This window comes from Arachis hypogaea, chromosome 5 (assembly GCF_003086295.3).
Source record: "Arachis hypogaea cultivar Tifrunner chromosome 5, arahy.Tifrunner.gnm2.J5K5, whole genome shotgun sequence".
Classification (NCBI taxonomy): Eukaryota; Viridiplantae; Streptophyta; class Magnoliopsida; order Fabales; family Fabaceae; genus Arachis; species Arachis hypogaea.
In genome coordinates this window covers 115368317-115387561 of record NC_092040.1, presented here as the reverse complement: position 1 = coordinate 115387561, position 19245 = coordinate 115368317, and the positions used below count along the sequence as shown (strand labels likewise).

Sequence of the window (19245 nt, the reverse complement as noted above, 5' to 3'; positions counted from 1 at the left end):
TCATACAGGATAATGGAGAGATTGAACATGATGTAAATCATAGGATCCAAGCAGGTTGGTCAAAATGGCGGAGTGCATCTGGTTTTATATGCGACAAAAAAGTGCCTTTAAAATTTAAAGGTAAATTCTATCGCACCGCTATAAGACCGGCTATGCTGTATGGTACGGAGTGTTGGGCGGCTAAAGGGGAGCACGAACATAAGCTGAGTGTGGCAGAGATGAAGATGTTGAGATGGATGAGTGGTCATACGCGATTGGATAAAATAAGGAATGAAGATATAAGGGAGAGAGTTGGAGTAGCACCCATTGTGGAAAAGATGGTTGAATCGCGTCTCAGGTAGTTTGGACATGTGAGAAGAAGACCGATAGAACATCCAATCAGGAGGGTGGATGAGATGGAAGATGGACAAAGGGCGAAAGGAAGAGGAAGACCTAAGAAGACCATCCATAAGGTGGTCAAACGAGATCTATATGTAAACGGTCTCTCTGTAGACATGATACATGACAGAGCACAATGACGTTGTTTGATTCATGTAGCCGACCCCATTTAGTGGGACAAGGTTTTGTTGTTGTTGTTGTTGTTGTTGTTGTTGTTGTTGTTGTAGTGAATAGTGATGACTGATGGGAAATGAGGTTCCATATCACGTGGCTGCAGACTCTATAGAATCATGGATGAAAGCAGCATGTATATATTGTCTGCTATATGGGTCCAATTTGAAAATTGATGACGAAAAAAGTAACATGTAATCAAGTAATCAACTATAATGATTAAATTAGCAAAATCTAATGGTAGGCTAAGTCGGTCGGCAATAGTAGAGATTCCCACTTGAATAAAATAATGCAAAGAAGGATATTTTCCATTTTGTACATCAGAGAAAAGGATCTTAAATTTAAAAAATTGGCGAGAAAGGAACAGAGGCACATGTGCCAGTTCAGACAAAGTTGTATTGTATTGTACATGACTACATGTTATATCAACCCTTATCTCATGAATGATTGCCCCGTGCCCTAATTGCATTCCCATACATCTTCTTCAGAAATGTTCTTTTATTGTTGTACAATAATTCAATTTATTTAGGTTTCACATCTCTTTCAATAACAATTTTTTTTTTCTTCTTCTAAAAGGACAGAGTAGGAAGCCAATAATTTTATATTTTTGCCAAGTGGGCCCCATAGAGGTGTAGACACAAGATATGGTTAAGGAGACTTTGGGTTAAGTTGGGCTTGTGATCCTCTATATAATGAAGGCTTTATTCGCTTTGGTTTCTCAGTCTTAGAATACACATAAAAAAAATGGCAAAGGGTTTGCATCTTTCACTCTCCCTTGTTCTTGTCTCTGTCATTGCAGTCACATTCAGAGCCGAGAATGTGAGCGGAAGCCCTTCGAATTTCATAAAATCGTCTTGCAGCACGACGACGTTTCCAAACGTGTGCGTGGAGTCTCTGTCGGTGTATGCAAACACGATCCAGCAAGACCCTCACGAGCTGGTCCAAACTGCCCTCACACTCAGCCTGAACAGGAGCCAGTCCACAAGGGCATTTGTGACAAAGTGCAACAAGTTCAGAGGGCTCAAACCCAGAGAGTACGCGGCCCTGAAGGACTGCGCAGAGGAGATCAGCGACAGCTGTGACAGGCTGAGCAAGTCGCTGAAGGAGCTGAAGCTGTGCAAGGTGAAGGGTGACGATTTCAGATGGCACATCAGCAATGTTGAGACCTGGGTCTCTTCTGCGTTGACTGATGACAGCACCTGCGGTGATGGCTTTGCTGGCAACGCTCTCAATGGTAAGATGAAGGATTCCATCAGGGCTAGAATGGTAAATCTTGCTCAGGTCACTAGCAATGCCTTGTCACTCATCACCCACTACGCTTCTCAATACTAGTTTCTTTCCTCTTCTAATTTTGTTTTCAAGGATCATGTCAATCTTGTGTTTTATGTCACATATATAATCAAATCTAAATCCTTATAGATTATCATGGTTTTGTAATCTCTAGTATTCTTCCTGTCAATTGTGTATGATATATGCTGAACCATTACTAGTTTTTTTTTTTTCCTACGGTATCTTCCAACTTCCGGTCTAAAGACTAATTTACTGTCATGAATCTTATTAGATAGATAATAATTGTTGTGAATAATATAAATAATAAATTTTAAAATTAATCCAATAAAATAAAAATATATTACACTTTTAAATTATTTATCTAATTTTTAATATTAGGATAATCATCTGCACACTTAGTAAATTGAACATTCAATATATCCATTGTTCACATTGTTTAGTATTTTAATTATTTATCTATATTTTTTTCTACTGTCATAAGTTTAATTTAAGAATTTGTCATTGATACAAAACAAAATTTAAACTCTAACTTTTATTTAAAGGGACTAATGAACTAACTATTAGATGAAATCAATTTGGTTTCTGAAGCATTACAGTTGATTAATTGATTATGGCTAAAGTGATTGAGAAATTGACATGGTGTTCCTAAATTTGCCTAACTTGAAGGCCCCAATTAAGTACCATCATAATGTGATAATCAAATTAAATAATCGGGAATGGTGGAGCAAAATACGGAATCGAAGTCCGAAAAGGCGACCAATTGGAAACCGTGCAAGAAAAAATGAATTCAAATTAATAAAATATAAAAAAAAAACTCAAAAGAAAAAGCAAACATAAACAAAGTGATCAAAATGTGAAACGAAAATTGAATGAATGGGATGGGACCTCACCTCACATGCTACTATTGTTTATTTGGTATACATTCATTATACGCCCTTTTCCCCAAACTAAAAAAAATTCAACTAAGAAATTAATAGTTCCATCTACTGGCTTACCTACTTTTCTTCTTACCCTTTATTTCTCGTTATTATTATAGGTACAATTAAATAGATAATTTATGTTATTAACTTAGAATGCCACAAGCTTCCCCTTTCTTAATTTAGTGTATTTACTTGCTTTATAAACCGTGTACTTAGAGTTAGAGGTTTCGTCAAAAGTGCACTAAGCCCAAACACGCGCTAAATTCTTATTCTATTTATTGTTTTACGGTTTTCAACCCAAAAATAGAAATTGCATCGTGTAAAACAATAGAATAAGAATGTGTGTTGAATAAGCGTGTAAAATATTAGTGTTTATAGAAAAGTTTTTAGATCATATTTGTGTAGAAACCTATGTCAAGCTTCAAAGAGAGTCTGAGTCTTGTAATATGTTCACATTTAAACCACGTATTTAATGTGCAAGGCCATAACACCCTCTCTTGAATTAATTTTTTACCTATTTAAATTTAACCAACTTTAATATTATCATATGGTTAAATTTGACATAAAGAATTCGCATATTAAATCATCAATAATATTCAAATTCAGTAGATAAATAAAATTCACTCAATAATAATTATCAATATAAAATATTTTTTCTTTGGTTCGTAAATGATTGATTACTAAAATCTTAAGGTTTTGTACAATAAAAAAATGAGAAGAAGGAGTATAATATAACTTAATTAATAACATTATTAATACTTATGTAACTTATTTCATTAATTATACGTGTCAAATTTAATAATAGAAAATATTAAATTTATTTAAAATTTTTTAAAATATGACGTTTGAAATATTATTAACTAAATAAAAAATTAATTCAAATATTATTGAGAACTATAAAATAGTACTTTATTCTATTTAAATATATTTTTGGGTAGATATATTAACTTTTTATATATATGAAGGAGTCCATTAATTTAAAGGAAAATTATATTTTAACCAAAAACAATACACATAATTGCGTGTTTTGAAGTCTTTGTCATAAAATTTGCAGTAAAAATAAAGTGGTGACTAATTATAATTCTATTGCAATTGATGTTATCAACATTTAATCATTAAATCAGTACTAATAACTATTTTAACATGTCATACATAGGTTACAAATTTGAAATGAATTCAATGTAGTAATGACTACAAGTTATAACTCAATTGATATTAATAATGTCATAACTGTTTAGTCACCAAGTAAGTAATAATAATATTAAAGTCGTCAGTTATAAGTTCAAAATGAATGTACAATTAAACCAAAATATAACTCATGAGCAGTCATTATGAAAAACGAATAGCAAATAAAATGCAAAATTAATTAACTCAAGTTATATCTGATTTTGAGTAATGAAGCAGCATATATATATATATATATATATATATATATATATATATATATATATAGTATGTATTATTATAAAATTTGTTCTATATTAAAATACAATAAAATGCTTTTTTCATACATATACATTATACATTATACACACACAACTGGAAGAAAAAATCTACTTTATATTGATAAGCCATTTTAGTTTTTCTAAATTATGTATAAATTAACATAATTAGATGAAATTCGTACCCAGATATTTGATGAATTTATGAATATATTAATAAAGTATAAATGACTTATCAATATAAATTCGAAAATGAAAAAAAGTAACATTATTTATTTTTGCAAAATAATTAAATTAAAAAATAAAAATAATTTACCTAACGAAAAATGCTGCATTGTCAGTAATTTTAGTAAAACAGTAGAAAATTGATTAGTACTAACTCAAATAAAAAACAAATATTAAAAAGTATTACTCACTAACGTTTCTGTTTTCTAAAATATTTTTTAAAAGTTAAAATAAATAAAGTATCAATACAGGTAGGAGTTAGGACTAGCAAAAACTACTCTATTTGTAGATGTGGTGCAAATTTATCTGCGGATATAATAAGATACAGGTTCAAGGTATATCCTACTCTATTCTATTTGTACTTTTAATATATCATATAATATATATGTAAAAGTTATGTATGTAATAAAGAAAGTGACTGTTGAATTCACAATCTTCTTTTTATAAAAAATTAAAATAATCACTAAATTAGTTGATGATCATATTATTCGTAATTTTATGTTAAATTTTTTTAAAAAATTATTATTTTTAATTTTAATTTAAATTTTTTATTTTCTATTTTATTAATATATATTTTATTATATTTTTTTTCTGTAAATAAAATTAAATAGGATAGGATTTAGAATTTTAGACCGCAAATAAAACTAAAATTAAAAAATTATTAACCCGCAAATAAAATAGAACAAAATTTAAAAAAAATTAATTCATAAATAAAATTAAAATAAAGCCTAAATTCTATTATACTCTACCATTATCAACCATAAATACAAATAGTTAGGGGGAGTAGAATATTCAATATCGCAGTAAAAGGAATTCATTGATATATAAACAATGATATGTGAGTAGTTGGATAAGTTTGAAGGCATGTGCCGAAATTACAGACTAAAGTGGTTCCATAATTGTGTGCTTCTGGTCCTTTTCCTGGTCGTGGGACATAGGATTTGGGATTGAAGATTTAATAATAATAATAATAATAATAATAATAATAATAATAATAATAATAATAATAATAATAATTGACCATTTAGACATAGTGAGTGATATCAAATAATAGATACATAGCTAAGAATATTTCAATTATTTTTTATAATAGAGATATTATATTTATTTTTTATAAAAAATATTAATTTAAAATATAATTTATTAATTTTTTAACGAAATTAATTTATTTAATTTAATTTAAATAAAATAATATAATTTAATTAATTATATACATTAAATTTTAATTATTAAAAATTTTCTTTAACAAAAGGCGTTTTAAGCGTCTGTATTTTATTACCAATAATTATGTTCATCCACAAATTGAGGCGTAAAGTCGCAATCTATGTGTTACGAACAAAAAGTAGATCTCTATCCAATTTACATCACTTAACGGTGGCCAAGGATTCAAAATTGGATTCTCAACTAAAAAACTGTGAATTTTGATGTTGAGATCACACACGTAATATTGAATATTTGTACCTCTATTAGGCATGGTTCCATAAATGGTTTTTTCATTTTCAAGGCTTACAGTGAAAGCTCTTCCAACACCAAATTCCTTAATATTATTTATGATGACCACTATAGATTATATCAGTATTTTCTCTTTATTAAACAATACTCTTGTCATTCTATTTTTTTTCAGGGAATCGAAAAGCTAAGTTACAAAATAATATCAAATCAATAGATAATTGATTAGATGATATACACAACACAATAATTGAAATAAAAGCATATCATCATCAAAGAATCGGATAATAAAGTTAAAATAGACATGATCATGACTTAAAGAAGCTAAGGGGCAAGAAAGAAAAGAAAAACAAAAAAGAAAGATATATAGAGAGATAGAAATTAAAGCAGGACCAACATCTAACATGTTAGTTTGATCAAAGTTACATATTCAATAAAACCCATAAAAGAATGTGTAAAGGAGACTTTAGGGTTATTAATTTATTATCAAAAGGAAGATTAGAAAGAATGCTAAAATATGTTGTTGGGGGTAGGGGTGGGGGCCTGGGAGGGAAACTTAGTATAAAAATTAATTTAGGGAATAGATAATAACGCAAAGGATGCATATATCCATAATAAATTGAATATGTATATAAATGGTATTGAATGCATGCTTACTTAGTTGTGTTATGTATTGTTGATTAAAATTTTAAATCAACTTGCATGGACTAGAATCTTTATGAAACATGGTTAAAGAATTGAAGAAGAAAAGTTTGAGTTGAAAACAATAATCATCTATTTACTAGATAATGTTGGAAGCTTGAAGATTTTTGAAGAACATTCAAGAGAGTAGTATACCTACAACATTCTACAACATTGAAGAAATTCAAAATCAAATTGAATTGAAATTGGAAGTCAAGCAAATTAGAAGATTATGGAAACTACATGAATACAAGTTGAAAGAAGATTCATGAAGCCAACTCATAAAATAGTAGTCATTACAAAATTGAGTTGTAATTCATAAATTATTATTTTAGTAGAGAAGCATTGCCTATATAAAGGCACATATGCCTTGTGAAATGTATGTGTGTGTTATATAATGAAATGTGTATGTTTTGAAATGTGAAAATTCTCTCCCTTGTTTTATGAGTGTTAGTGAGTTTGAGAGATGAAAAATATGATAGTGTCATTTATATGAGTGAGTGATCCTAGGGCCAATTAGCTGCGGGTATTATACTTACATTTGGTATCAGAGCTGGTTAATCCAGCGCCTGGTGTTTGAGAGTTTGTAAGGTGTGAGAGAGTTCTCACATAGTTGTTTATTCATAGAGTCAGTATGGCAAACACTTTCAATATTGTGTGGTCCGGTCCCAAGTTAGATGGGAAACTTGATTATAGTTATTGGGAGACTTTGATGTCTACCCATTTGAAGGCCCAGAACCTGTGGAATTTCATTGAACCAGGTTTGCAAGAAGGAGCAGATGCTGCCCAACAAAGGAGAGATCAATTGGCGCTATCTCAAATTCATCAAGGAGTAGATTATACGGTGTTTGGCAAAATAGCAAATACCAAAAGTGCAAAGGAAGCATGGAACACGTTGAAGCTGTCATACAAAGGCGTAGATAAAGCTCAGAAAGCAAAGCTACAGTCTTTAAGAAGAGAATATGAAAGGTACGAGATGTCTAGCTCAGAAACCGTTGAGCAATATTTTACTCGTGTTACAGATCTTGTCAATAAGATGAGAGTCTATGGAGAAGATATGCCCGATAGCAAAGTGGTGGAGAAAATTCTTCGCACCATGCCGATGAAATATGACCATGTGGTGACTACGATACTAGAGTCCCACGATATGGATACTATGACGATTGCAGAGTTGCAAGGAACCATGGAAAGCCACATCAGTAGAATACTGGAGAAGTCAGAAAAATCAACTGAGGAAGCCCTGAAAAGTCGAGTGAATTTCAACAACGTTGCAGAATCAAACCGTACACAAGAAGGACGAGGTCGTGGTTTTAATTTTCAAAGTAGAGGCAGAGGAAGTTTTAGAGATAGAGGTCGTGGCAATTACAACCAAGGAAGTTACAACAATTTTACACCACCTAATCAAGGAAGAGGTGGAACGAATTTCAGGCCTGTCAACCGAGGAAGAGGTCGAGGCAATTTTTATCAAGAAAGAACCAATTTCAACTGTTTTCATTGTGAAAAGTATGGACACAAAGTAGCAGATTGTAGATTCAAAATGGTGAATAACAATCAAGCACACGTTGCAGAAAATCAGCATCAAAACACTGATGATAATCCGGGTACTCAGACTTTATTTTTTACAAGTAATTCATGTGCTGAAGATGAAAATATATGGTACTTGGATAATGCTTGCAGTAATCATATGTCTGGTAGAAAGGAGTTATTTTCTTCATTAGATGATTCAGTTAAACTATTATTGAAGTTTGGTAATAGTACAAAGATCCCTATTGAAGGAAAAGGGCACATACCAATTAGATTGAAAGATGGTTCTCTGAGTTATATTTCTGATGTTTTCTATGCTCCTGAACTTGATTACAATTTACTGAGTATGGGGCAATTATCTGAGAAGGGATATAAGATGATAACTTATCATGGATATTGTACTGTATTTGACAACAACGGAAGGTTCATAGATAAAGCAAAGATGACCTCAAACAGAATGTTTCCGTTAAAAATTCAACATGTTAATCCCTCTTGCATGAGTTCTGTGATACTTGATGATAACTGGTTGTGGCATATGCGGTTTGGGCACTTTCATTTTTCTGGCCTAAACTACCTGTCAAGAAAATGACTTGTTTCTGGTCTACCACGGATTCATATTCCCAATTGTATTTGTGAGATTTGTCAACTGGGAAAGAAGCACAGAGATCCATTCCCTACAGGAAAGTCTTGGAGAGCTAGAAGATTACTTGAAATTGTGCATTCAGATCTCTGTTCTGTAGAAGTTCCAAGTAATGGTGGTAGCAGGTACTTTATCACTTTTATTGATGATTTTAGTAGATATACATGGGTATACTTTCTGAAGCAAAAATCAGAAGCATGTGATGTCTTTAAGACATTCAAGGCGTTTGTCGAAAAACAAAGTGGCTGTAAAATCAAAATTCTCAGAACAGATAGAGGAACAGAATATCTTGCGTGTTCAGAATACTTTAAGCAACACGGAATTCAACACCAACTAACAACTAGATACACTCCTCAACAAAATGGAGTTGCTGAAAGAAAGAACAGAACCATCATGGAGATGGTCAGATGCATGCTCAAGTCAAAACAAATGCCTAAAGAGTTTTGGGCAGAAGCAGTCACAACAGCAGTTCATATTTTAAACAGGTGTCCAACAAAAAGTGTTCGTGATAAAACTCCAGAGGAAGCTTGGAGTGGAAAGCGGCCTTCCATTCATCATTTCAGAGTCTTTGGGTGTATTGCTTATGCCCATGTACCAGATCAGTTAAGGAAGAAGTTAGATGACAAAGGCGAGAAGTGTATCTTTATTGGCTATAGCACAGACTCAAAAGCATACAAGTTGTACAATCCAAAAACAAAGAAAGTGATCATCAGCAGAGACGTGACGTTTGACGAGAAAGACATGTGGAACTGGGACACAAAGACAGAAAAACATCCGATTGTAATTTCAAATACATGTGATGATAATGAAGAAAGACAACCAGACACAACCGAACAACCAGAATCATCTAGAAGACCTCAAAGAGAGAGGAGACTACCTGCTAGATTAGCAGATTATGAAGTTGGCAATGACAACGATCCGTCTGATGAAGAAATCATAAATTTTGCTCTATTTTCAGATTGTGAGCCGTTGAACTTTGAAGAAGCCTTTAAAGACAACAATTGGAAGAAAGCAATGGATGAGGAGATTCATGCCATTGAGAAGAATGACACATGGGAGCTGACCGATTTACCAGCAATTAAGAAGCCAATTGGAGTAAAGTGGGTTTACAAGACTAAGTACAAACCCAATGGCAAAGTTGATCGTTTCAAAGCAAGATTAGTTGCAAAAGGATACAAACAAAAACCAGTGATCGAGTATTGTCCAACTGAGGAACAAGTTGCTGATATATTTATAAAGCTATTGAAGACAGAATTATTTTACAAATTGAAGAAGATGCTTAATTCTGCAAGTTTGATTTAAGGGAGGCAATGTTGATTAAAATTTTAAATCAACTTGCATGGACTAGAATCTTCATGAAACATGGTTAAAGAATTGAAGAAGAAAAGTTTGAGTTGAAAACAATAATCATCTATTTACTAGATAATGTTGGAAGCTTGAAGATTTTTGAAGAACATTCAAGAGAGTAGTATACCTACAACATTCTACAACATTTGAAGAAATTCAAAATCAAATTGAATTGAAATTGGAAGTCAAGCAAATTAGAAGATTATGGAAACTACATGAATACAAGTTGAAAGAAGATTCATGAAGCCAACTCATAAAATAGTAGTCATTACAAAATTGAGTTGTAATTCATAAATTATTATTTTAGTAAAGAAGCATTGCCTATAGAAAGGCACATATGTCTTGTGAAATGTATGTGTGTGTTATATAATGAAATGTGTATGTTTTGAAATGTGAAAATTCTCTTCCTTGTTTTATGAGTGTTAGTGAGTTTGAGAGATGAAAAATATAATAGTGTCATTTATATGAGTGAGTGATTCTAGGACCAATTAATTGTGGGTATTATACTTACATGTATGTATACATGATGATCAACATCATGAGATGACAGTTGTGAGAAAGGGAATTAAAATGTGTTTGTGATGCATCGCCTCCCATACTCGCTCGGTTATATTTTCAACAACGTAGTTGCAAAGATTTTGTCTCGCCAACCCAACCAAAAAGGTTCTTTGCTTAATCATGCATATAGGGAGCTCACGGGCGAGCAATGATCGAATTAACAATGAAATAATAAAGGGAAAGTTAATTACCTAAATAAAACCTATTATATTTCATTTATACCTACCTAGCTAGCACATAAACAAGCAATTTACTTATGAACTAGTCTTTTCATATTTATAATGATGTGGCAGATCATTCGTATAGTTCTCTTAGAAAATGTATTATTGCAACTTATAAAATACATAATTTAGCTCTAAAAGAATCTTAAACTCCGAAAAATTAAGAATAAGAAGTAAGAACTAGCTATCTACTTCACTATAGAATCGAAATTATTGGTACAAAAAGGTAATTATTTTAATGAGTATTTAATTAACAAGTTTAAAAGGACAACCTTTCAACCAATCATATCAAATCAAATTATTAATATGCACCTCAAAATCCTGCCACGTATATGTGAAGCCATTATTCTCCAGCATTACGGTCTGAATTTGTTCTTTAATTACTTACCTACAAAGATGGCATATTTTGGTGCCTTGGTGGCATGCGACATTATTGTGTGAAATTTCGAGAAAAAAGATAACATACCTACTACGGAATGAATTTAATAAGAGAGAGCCAACAAGATAATTAACAAAAGTAGTACTAATTATTTTCTTTTTTATTATTATATACAGGATTGAAGATCATGAGCAGCTCTTTAACTTTCTAAAATTAGTATTTCCCTGAAAAAAAATAGAATGACAAGAGTTGTTTAATAAAGAGAAAATACTCATGTAATCTATAGTGGTCATCATAAATAATATTAAGGAATTTGGTGTTGGAAGAGCTTTCACTGTAAGCCTTGAAAATGAAAAAACCATTTATGGAACCATGCCTAATAGAGGTACAAATATTCAATATTACGTGTGTGATCTCAACATCAAAATTCACAGTTTTTTAGTTGAGAATCCAATTTTGAATCCTTGGCCACCGTTAAGTGATGTAATTTGGATACAGATCTACTTTTTGTTAGTAACGCATAGCTTGCGACTTTACGTCTGAATTTGTGGATGAATATAATTATTGGTAATAAAATAAAGGCGTTTAAAATATTTTTTTAATATATTTTTTAAAAATTAAAATTTAATATATATAATTAATTAAATTATATTATTTTATTAAAATAAATTGAATAAATTAATTTAATTGAAAAATTGATAAATTATATCTTAAATTAATTTAAATTACTATTTTATTATAAAAAACAATTGAAATATCCTTAGCTATGTATCTATTATTTGATATTACTTCCTATCTAAATGGTCATTTATTATTAATAAAATCTTGTCAGTTGTAAGTTGTAAATGTGAAGAGTATATGAAGTTAGTTCTACGTAAAATAATAAAAAATAAAAAAGAGTGAGAAGTTTATAAGATAAACATTAACTTAACACCCGAAATTTTTTCAGTATTTATAGTTCACAATGCATAGAATATAATAGAATTTAGATTTTATCCTAATTTTATGTATGAAATTTTAGATTCAACACTTACTTTCTTTATTATATACTTGTCAATCCTACCTGTATTTATTTATTTTAACTTTTAAAAAATATTTTAAATAACAGAAATGTTACGTGAATAATACTTTTTTATATTTGTTTTGTATTTGAGTTAGTACTAATTAATTTTCTACTGTTTTACTAAAATTACTGGCAACGCTGCATTTTTTCGTTAAATTATTTTTATTTTTTAATTTATTTATTTTGCAAAAAAAAATGTTACTTTTTTCATTTTTTAATTTATATTGATAAGTCATTTATACTTTATTATATTCATAAATTCATTAAATATCTGGGTACAAATTTCATCTAATTATGTTAATTTAGAAAAACTAAAATGGCTTATCAATATAAAGTAGATTTTTTCTTCCAGTTGTGTGTGTATAATGTACAATGTATATATATGAAAAAACATTTTATTGAATTTTAATATAGAACAAATTTTATAATAATACATACTATATATGCTGCTTCATTACTCAAAATCAGATATAACTTGAGTTAATTAATTTTGCATTTTATTTCTATCCGTTTTTCATAATGACTGCTCATGAGTTATATTTTGGTTTAATTGTACATTCATTTTGAACTTATAACTGACGACTTTAATTAATATTAGGAAAAGTATATATACATATGATGAAGACCTGATATATGGTGATACATGAAGGAGTTATTTCCTGGAGATAATAATATATATATAATGCAAAGTCAAAATGTTTGAAATAATTAATTGCGTAATGTGCAACCAAGAGCACATGGGTTACGGCAGAATTGAGATATGCATGCTTGAATTAGACGCAGAGGAGTGCAACAGCATGCAAGTGAAAATGGTTACTACGTTCAAAGCAACTGCTCCTTCACCTGTGCTTGAAGAATTCTGCTCACTAATGGATAATATATACTATTTTTGTTGATCACCATTATGCATGCATTTTTTGAAATTTAAACTAGCATACAACTTGACACCAACTCAACGTATCCTTTTTTCCTCATCCTCATCATAGCCGTCGCAGATGATAACTTGGTAACCAAGATTCGTTTCAGATTTTGCTCTCAGCGACAGACACTTGTTTGTGTTTTTCTTGCATTTGCAATTAGCGACTTCTAGTTCTAGCTAGCTACGACATTCTTGCACCTGCTAAGCTTTTATTCCTTTTTTTATTCTTTACTTGAAATCTCAATAATCACAGTTTGCATTGTAATGTAACTCTATCTGCCACTATTATCTTATTATTATTGGATTAAACACACGCGTCTTTGACATTCACACTCCACACCCAAAAACATACATATATAAACTTGTCAGCACCCTCCAAATTCCAAAACCAATCAACTCAAAACAAAAACACATACATATTTCCTACACATTGTTGGATCAATCATCAACCAATCGAACTCCACCTAATTATTATTGTTTCTTAGCTTTCATACATTCATTCATTCACTGATAAACTAAAGGCAATCATGGGAAGAACAATGGTTATCATCAGGCTGTTATTGCTGGTATCTTCACTTGTCTTATCAGCATCAAGAAGAGTACCTTCTTCTTCTCATTCTTCTGGTAACATTGATTGGTGGTGCAACCTAACGCCACACCCTGGAACATGCAAGTACTACTTAGGTCAAAGCAACCAACAGCACACAACAATAATCAAGCACAAAACCGAGTTGAGGAGCATGCTTGTGCAATCTGCATTAGAGGAAGCAACCATCATGCAAAAGGAAGCACATGGTTTGGACCAAAACTTGATCAAGACAAAGAACCATGAAGCTGTGCATGGCGATTGCTTGAAGCTCTACGACGACACCATCTTCCATCTCAAGCGTACCCTCGAATGCCTTAACAACAACAATTGTTCAGCGGTTGATGCACAGACATGGCTCAGCACTGCTCTCACAAACATCCAAACGTGTCAAACGGGTGCACAAGAACTCAGCGTTCAAGATTTCAAGGTTTCATCTAAGAACACCAACGTCACCGAGATGGTGAGGAACAGCTTAGCCATCAACTTGGATTTCGTCAAGATGATGAAGCAACAACCACAAGCAAATCGCGCATTAGCAGAAGCAGAAGTAGAGGGAGAAGAAGAAGAAGCAGAAGACGATTTTCCGAGCTGGTTTTCCGGTCACGAAAGGAGGCTTCTTCAATCTAGCGCGATAAAGGCTCACGTTGTGGTGGCGAAAGACGGATCGGGGAATTTCAAGACGGTGCAAGAAGCGCTGAACGCGGCGGCGAAGAGAACCGTGAAGACAAGCAGATTTGTAATACACGTGACAAAAGGAGTATACAAAGAAAACATAGAGGTGGAGAAAAACAACGATAACGTGATGCTGGTTGGTGACGGCATGAGAAACACCATCATTAGCGGCAGCAGAAGCTCTCAAGACGGTTACACAACATACAGCTCCGCAACCGCCGGCATAGATGGGCTTCACTTCATCGCAAGAGACATCACTTTCCAAAACACCGCGGGCCCACGCAAGGGCCAAGCTGTGGCCCTGAGATCCGCCTCCGACCTCTCTGTGTTCTACAAGTGCGGCATTGTGGGCTACCAAGACACCCTCATGGCCCACGCGCAGCGCCAGTTCTACAGACAGTGCTACATCTACGGCACCGTTGACTTCATCTTCGGCAACGCCGCCGTGGTCTTCCAAAACTGTCACATATTTGCAAGAAAGCCCCTGGATGGGCAGGCCAACACCATCACCGCACAGGGCCGAGGGGATCCCTTCCAGAACACCGGCATCTCCATCCACAAATCCGTTATCAAAGCCGCACCCGATCTCGTTCCTGTTTTGGACAAGGTTCAGACCTTCTTGGGCCGGCCCTGGCAGCAGAACGCTAGGGTTGTTGTTATGAGGACTTACTTGGACTCTCTTATAAGCCCATTGGGCTGGGATGAATGGAATGGATCTGACTTTGCCAAGGATACTTTATATTTTGGAGAGTATGAGAATTCTGGGCCTGCTTCCGATACAAGCAAAAGAGTGAAGTGGCCCGGTTTTCATGTGATATCAAACCCAAAAGAGGCTTCACAATTCACTGTGACTTCTCTTCTTGCTGGTCGCACCTGGTTGCCTACCACATCTGTTCCCTTCAGCTCTGGCCTCTGATTCTCATGTAGTTTGTTTTCAGCATTCATTCTTTTGTACATTTGAGCAAGCGAGAGAAATTATTATTTGTGTGTCTTTGATCGAAATTTTAAATTAAATTAAATTAAATTATTATTTCAATTATATCCTACTCGATGTATTCTCTTTTGTATGAGTTAAGACAAATGAATGAAATGATGATCGTCACTTTTATAAAGGATGTTGAGTTTAGCTTTTTGCTCTATATGGTAATTATTAGCCACTGGATGAATGTTTATTATATGTTGTCCAATTAGAATTAGCAAAAAGTGAATTATATATTATTAGTCTAATTATTATAAGGCCAATATGAAAAACCAATAATAATGGTACAAATTACACTTATATTAGGTAGATGAAGAGATGGATGAAATAAATCTAGTGTAAGTGAAGATGATGATTATTATGAAGGAGTGTGGGCGTGGAAGCTGGCTGCTCCATTACGTCAACTTATCCCTTTTTGTGTTTGTTTCTTTCTTTTAAGATTTGGTGATTGGTCTGAGCCGTTACGTTAGTTCCTCTTTCATTCATTCAGCGCTTAATAGCAAAGATTAGTATATAGAGATAGAAAAAGACCCATAGCTAGCATGTTCTCTTGTTAAGCACTCTTTGTTTGGTGGCGGGTAGATACAAACACTTTGATCATCCCTTATGCCATATTTTCTGCCACATTTTTTTGCCCGCTTTCGCTTCTAAAAGCTTTTCCACCAATTCAGTCCTGACAGTGAGACATGGATCATGACACAAATACAATACATCCATTTATAGAATCACTTTAGTTTCATTGCCACAAAACCAAACACACACAATTATTTGTTTAGGGTTAGGGCTTCCTTCCTAGCTAGCTATACTTGATCCCAACAACATGAATCAAAGTAGACCAACAAATCATTGAGGACATTCGTCTGAGTTAGGAGCTTCATGATCTTGGGAGGCAGATTTGTTACTGCACCACCCTCATCTCTTATTACCTTGCTTCATCTCTGTGAGCTCTCTCATCGTACTTTAATTTGCTTAAACTATATATATGTTGAGAACATTCATATTTATTTTCATACATATAATACTCATCAGTCACCATTCACGCTTTCCTTTCGATTCTACTTAAGCTAATAATTAGTCAATATAATAATATCTTCTCATATCTATGTCCCAATTCTTAATTTATGTTTGGAACACTTAGAAATTAAAAAAGATAGCGACAATCAATTTATGTTTAACTACTTTAACTGAAAAGTAAATTTAAGATAATTTACTATGTTTTGAATGTATGAAAAAAGTTTTTTTTTTTAGGTAGACAATTACCAAAAATGGATATGAAATAATATTATTTAATATTTAAAATAGTTGATAACAAATTGATAAAATCATTACAATCTAAAAAAAAAAACTTTTACTTATATTAATAAGTTTTAGAGCGTTGCTTTTATTTATAAGTTGTATGGTAGTTGAAATTATTGGTTAATAATCTATTTTTTTCTACTCTTCCCAAACATGTTCTTGATTTTCCATTTCCCATTTGTGTCTGGTTTTGTGATTGAGCATGTTACTTTGTATCATTTGGAAGCATGGATCATGAACTAGTGGGAACAGCAATGAGTGGCATTAATTACTTTAGTATTCATGTGCAGTAATATACAAATAAATAATACTGTGATCTATTGTGTTGTGCATGTGTCTAATATATAATCAAGGAATGTTAGGCGCAACAAGTTTTGTGATTTGTAGCCATCAAATAGTTATCAATGATACTTTTAATGGTATGAGATTTTATCTAATAGTGTGAAATTACTCTATTTTCTTTTATTGGTTACATACCGGCTAGATTTCAATAAAAGTGCTCCCCTCTAGACTTTCTTTCTCATATAACGCCGCATAATGTAATCATGATGATGAGTTTTATTGATCTTAAAATGAATTCTTGAATAACAGGATTAACCATTGATCAGAATCAGATAGAGGGAAGATGAATACATTTTGTCATGTTCCACCGGGTTTTAGGTTCCATCCAACGGATGAAGAACTCGTTGATTACTACCTTAGAAAAAAAGTTAATTCATGTAGGATTGACCTTGATGTCATCAAAGATGTTGACCTCTACAAAATCGAACCCTGGGATCTTCAAGGTAACATACATATTGTACTACGTAGATTTAATTATTTAACAGAAGATACATTCTTAAGTATAACTTATTAATTTGATGAATATATAGAGCTATGCAGACTAGGAACAGAAGAGCAAAATGAGTGGTACTTCTTTAGTCATAAAGATAAAAAATATCCAACGGGAACTCGCACAAATAGAGCAACTGCAGCAGGGTTTTGGAAAGCAACGGGGAGGGACAAAGCTATATATTCCAAGCATGACTTGATTGGGATGAGAAAGACTCTAGTCTTCTACAAAGGTCGAGCCCCTAATGGCCTCAAATCTGATTGGATTATGCACGAATATCGTCTTGAAACCGATCAAACTGGGGCTGCTACTCCTCAGGAAGAAGGATGGGTTGTGTGTAGAGTGTTCAAGAAGAGAGTGACTTCCATTATGCGTAAGATGAGTGATCATGATTCCCCATCCTGCACTTGGTATGATGACTCCTCTTTCATGCACCAACAACCAGATCACTTTGACAACTCTTGTTCTTCTTCATCAAAGCACCAACTAATCCCTAATAATAACTGTGATGTCTTCTACCAACAACACAACAACAACTTGCCTCTTCATCATCTTCCACTTCTTCATCAAACTGCTGCTCTTTCCAATCATAATAATAATAATCCAATCATGGCACCACCATTTGCTGCTATTAATAATAATGAAACTACTGCTTTTCAAGAACAAGGGAAAAGCTTAATTCATCATCAGGCACTACTCTATGGAAATTTAAATGAAGAGCAAGCTTCTTCTTCAGCTGATTGGAGACTTGTTGACAAGTTTGTTTCATCACAGCTTAGAGAAGATCATCATGTCTCCAAACAAGAATTGATGATGCCAGAAAATAATAATAATAATAATAATGATAATGGTGCCTCAACATCAAACTCAAGCTGTCCAATAATGGACGTGTGGAAATAGTGCCTCTTCAAGTCTCTGCTTCTGCTCCAATTCGTTTTGGATATATGGGTACATACATTATATACAAAATAATATAATTAACAGGGTTATTATTATTGATTAACCAAGACGGATCCAAGTGTTGGTTGTTCAAATTCCTGTACATAATAAACGAAATGACTGTAACTTTACATTATTGTAGGTGCATGGAGCCATCCACCATCACTAGCATGGATTAATTAAGTTAAAAGTTTATTCAAATAGTCAGTCATATATAGTTGAAGCATGCAGGATTTACACATTTCTTTTAGGGTTTAAAGTTGTATTATTAATTATTGTTTGCCATGAATCATGGGCTCTATTTAGTAGTCCATGTTCAAACATCTGTTCATATATATATCTCTATTCTCTATGTATCTTGCATTTCAAACAAAGTAAACAGTTATATATAGCTTACATTAATGTTATCTCTTCCTTTGTTCACCCTGGCATATATGTTCAAATGAATTAAAGGAAACAAGAGATTAAAAGTAGGTACACTGTAATGATTGGTTATGGTCCTTGGTGGAGCATCAAGGCTATATATGCTAATAGGATAAAGAGTTTAGGGAACTTAATTTTGTATATTAAGGAGAGGTTTTTCTTAACCACTGAGATCCGGTCCCAAATAGAAATGGCAACAAATTATGATATATAGCACGCATGCTTTGCTGCCAAGTCTCGCAATACATACATTATGCCTTAACAATCTCTCACAGGTTTACAAGGCAAGCAAAACATCGAATATATAT

The 19245-nt window shown here is 32.7% G+C and overlaps 4 protein-coding genes across 4 annotated transcripts; all 4 read left to right on the top strand.

The window, feature by feature from the left end:
- The first annotated feature begins 869 nt into the window (after positions 1–869).
- On the top strand, positions 870–1972 carry LOC112803102 (21 kDa protein). The gene has a single exon (XM_025846584.2). It carries the CDS (start codon positions 1294–1296, stop codon positions 1879–1881), a length of 588 nt encoding a protein of 195 aa, XP_025702369.1. The 5' UTR covers positions 870–1293; the 3' UTR covers positions 1882–1972.
- Positions 1973–7190: 5218 nt separating this feature from the next.
- On the top strand, positions 7191–10022 carry LOC140173290 (uncharacterized). The gene is made up of 4 exons (XM_072196144.1): positions 7191–8157; positions 8275–8503; positions 8987–9500; positions 9729–10022. The coding sequence occupies exons 1-4, from the start codon at positions 7191–7193 to the stop codon at positions 10020–10022; spliced, it is 2004 nt and encodes a 667-aa protein (XP_072052245.1).
- A 3587-nt stretch (positions 10023–13609) lies between these two features.
- On the top strand, positions 13610–15559 carry LOC112803101 (probable pectinesterase/pectinesterase inhibitor 59). The gene has a single exon (XM_025846583.3). It carries the CDS (start codon positions 13735–13737, stop codon positions 15382–15384), a length of 1650 nt encoding a protein of 549 aa, XP_025702368.1. The 5' UTR covers positions 13610–13734; the 3' UTR covers positions 15385–15559.
- A 424-nt stretch (positions 15560–15983) lies between these two features.
- On the top strand, positions 15984–18866 carry LOC112803100 (NAC domain-containing protein 105). The gene is made up of 3 exons (XM_025846582.3): positions 15984–16387; positions 17335–17528; positions 17616–18866. Exons 2-3 carry the CDS (start codon positions 17369–17371, stop codon positions 18473–18475), a joined length of 1020 nt encoding a protein of 339 aa, XP_025702367.1. The 5' UTR covers positions 15984–16387; positions 17335–17368; the 3' UTR covers positions 18476–18866.
- The last annotated feature ends 379 nt before the right edge of the window (positions 18867–19245 follow it).

What these genes read in the sequence shown, in the direction of transcription:
- LOC112803102 (XM_025846584.2), top strand. Translation starts at nt 1,294, where the DNA reads ATGGCAAAGGGTTTGCATCTTTCACTCTCCCTTGTTCTTGTCTCTGTC.
- LOC140173290 (XM_072196144.1), top strand. Translation starts at nt 7,191, where the DNA reads ATGGCAAACACTTTCAATATTGTGTGGTCCGGTCCCAAGTTAGATGGG. An exon ending in GTATTTGACAACAACGGAAG is followed by an intron (nt 8,504 to 8,986) that starts GTTCATAGATAA and finishes CAAAATTCTCAG; the next exon opens with AACAGATAGAGGAACAGAAT. An exon ending in AGACAGAAAAACATCCGATT is followed by an intron (nt 9,501 to 9,728) that starts GTAATTTCAAAT and finishes AACAATTGGAAG; the next exon opens with AAAGCAATGGATGAGGAGAT.
- LOC112803100 (XM_025846582.3), top strand. Translation starts at nt 17,369, where the DNA reads ATGAATACATTTTGTCATGTTCCACCGGGTTTTAGGTTCCATCCAACG. An exon ending in CGAACCCTGGGATCTTCAAG is followed by an intron (nt 17,529 to 17,615) that starts GTAACATACATA and finishes ATGAATATATAG; the next exon opens with AGCTATGCAGACTAGGAACA.
- LOC112803101 (XM_025846583.3), top strand. Translation starts at nt 13,735, where the DNA reads ATGGGAAGAACAATGGTTATCATCAGGCTGTTATTGCTGGTATCTTCA.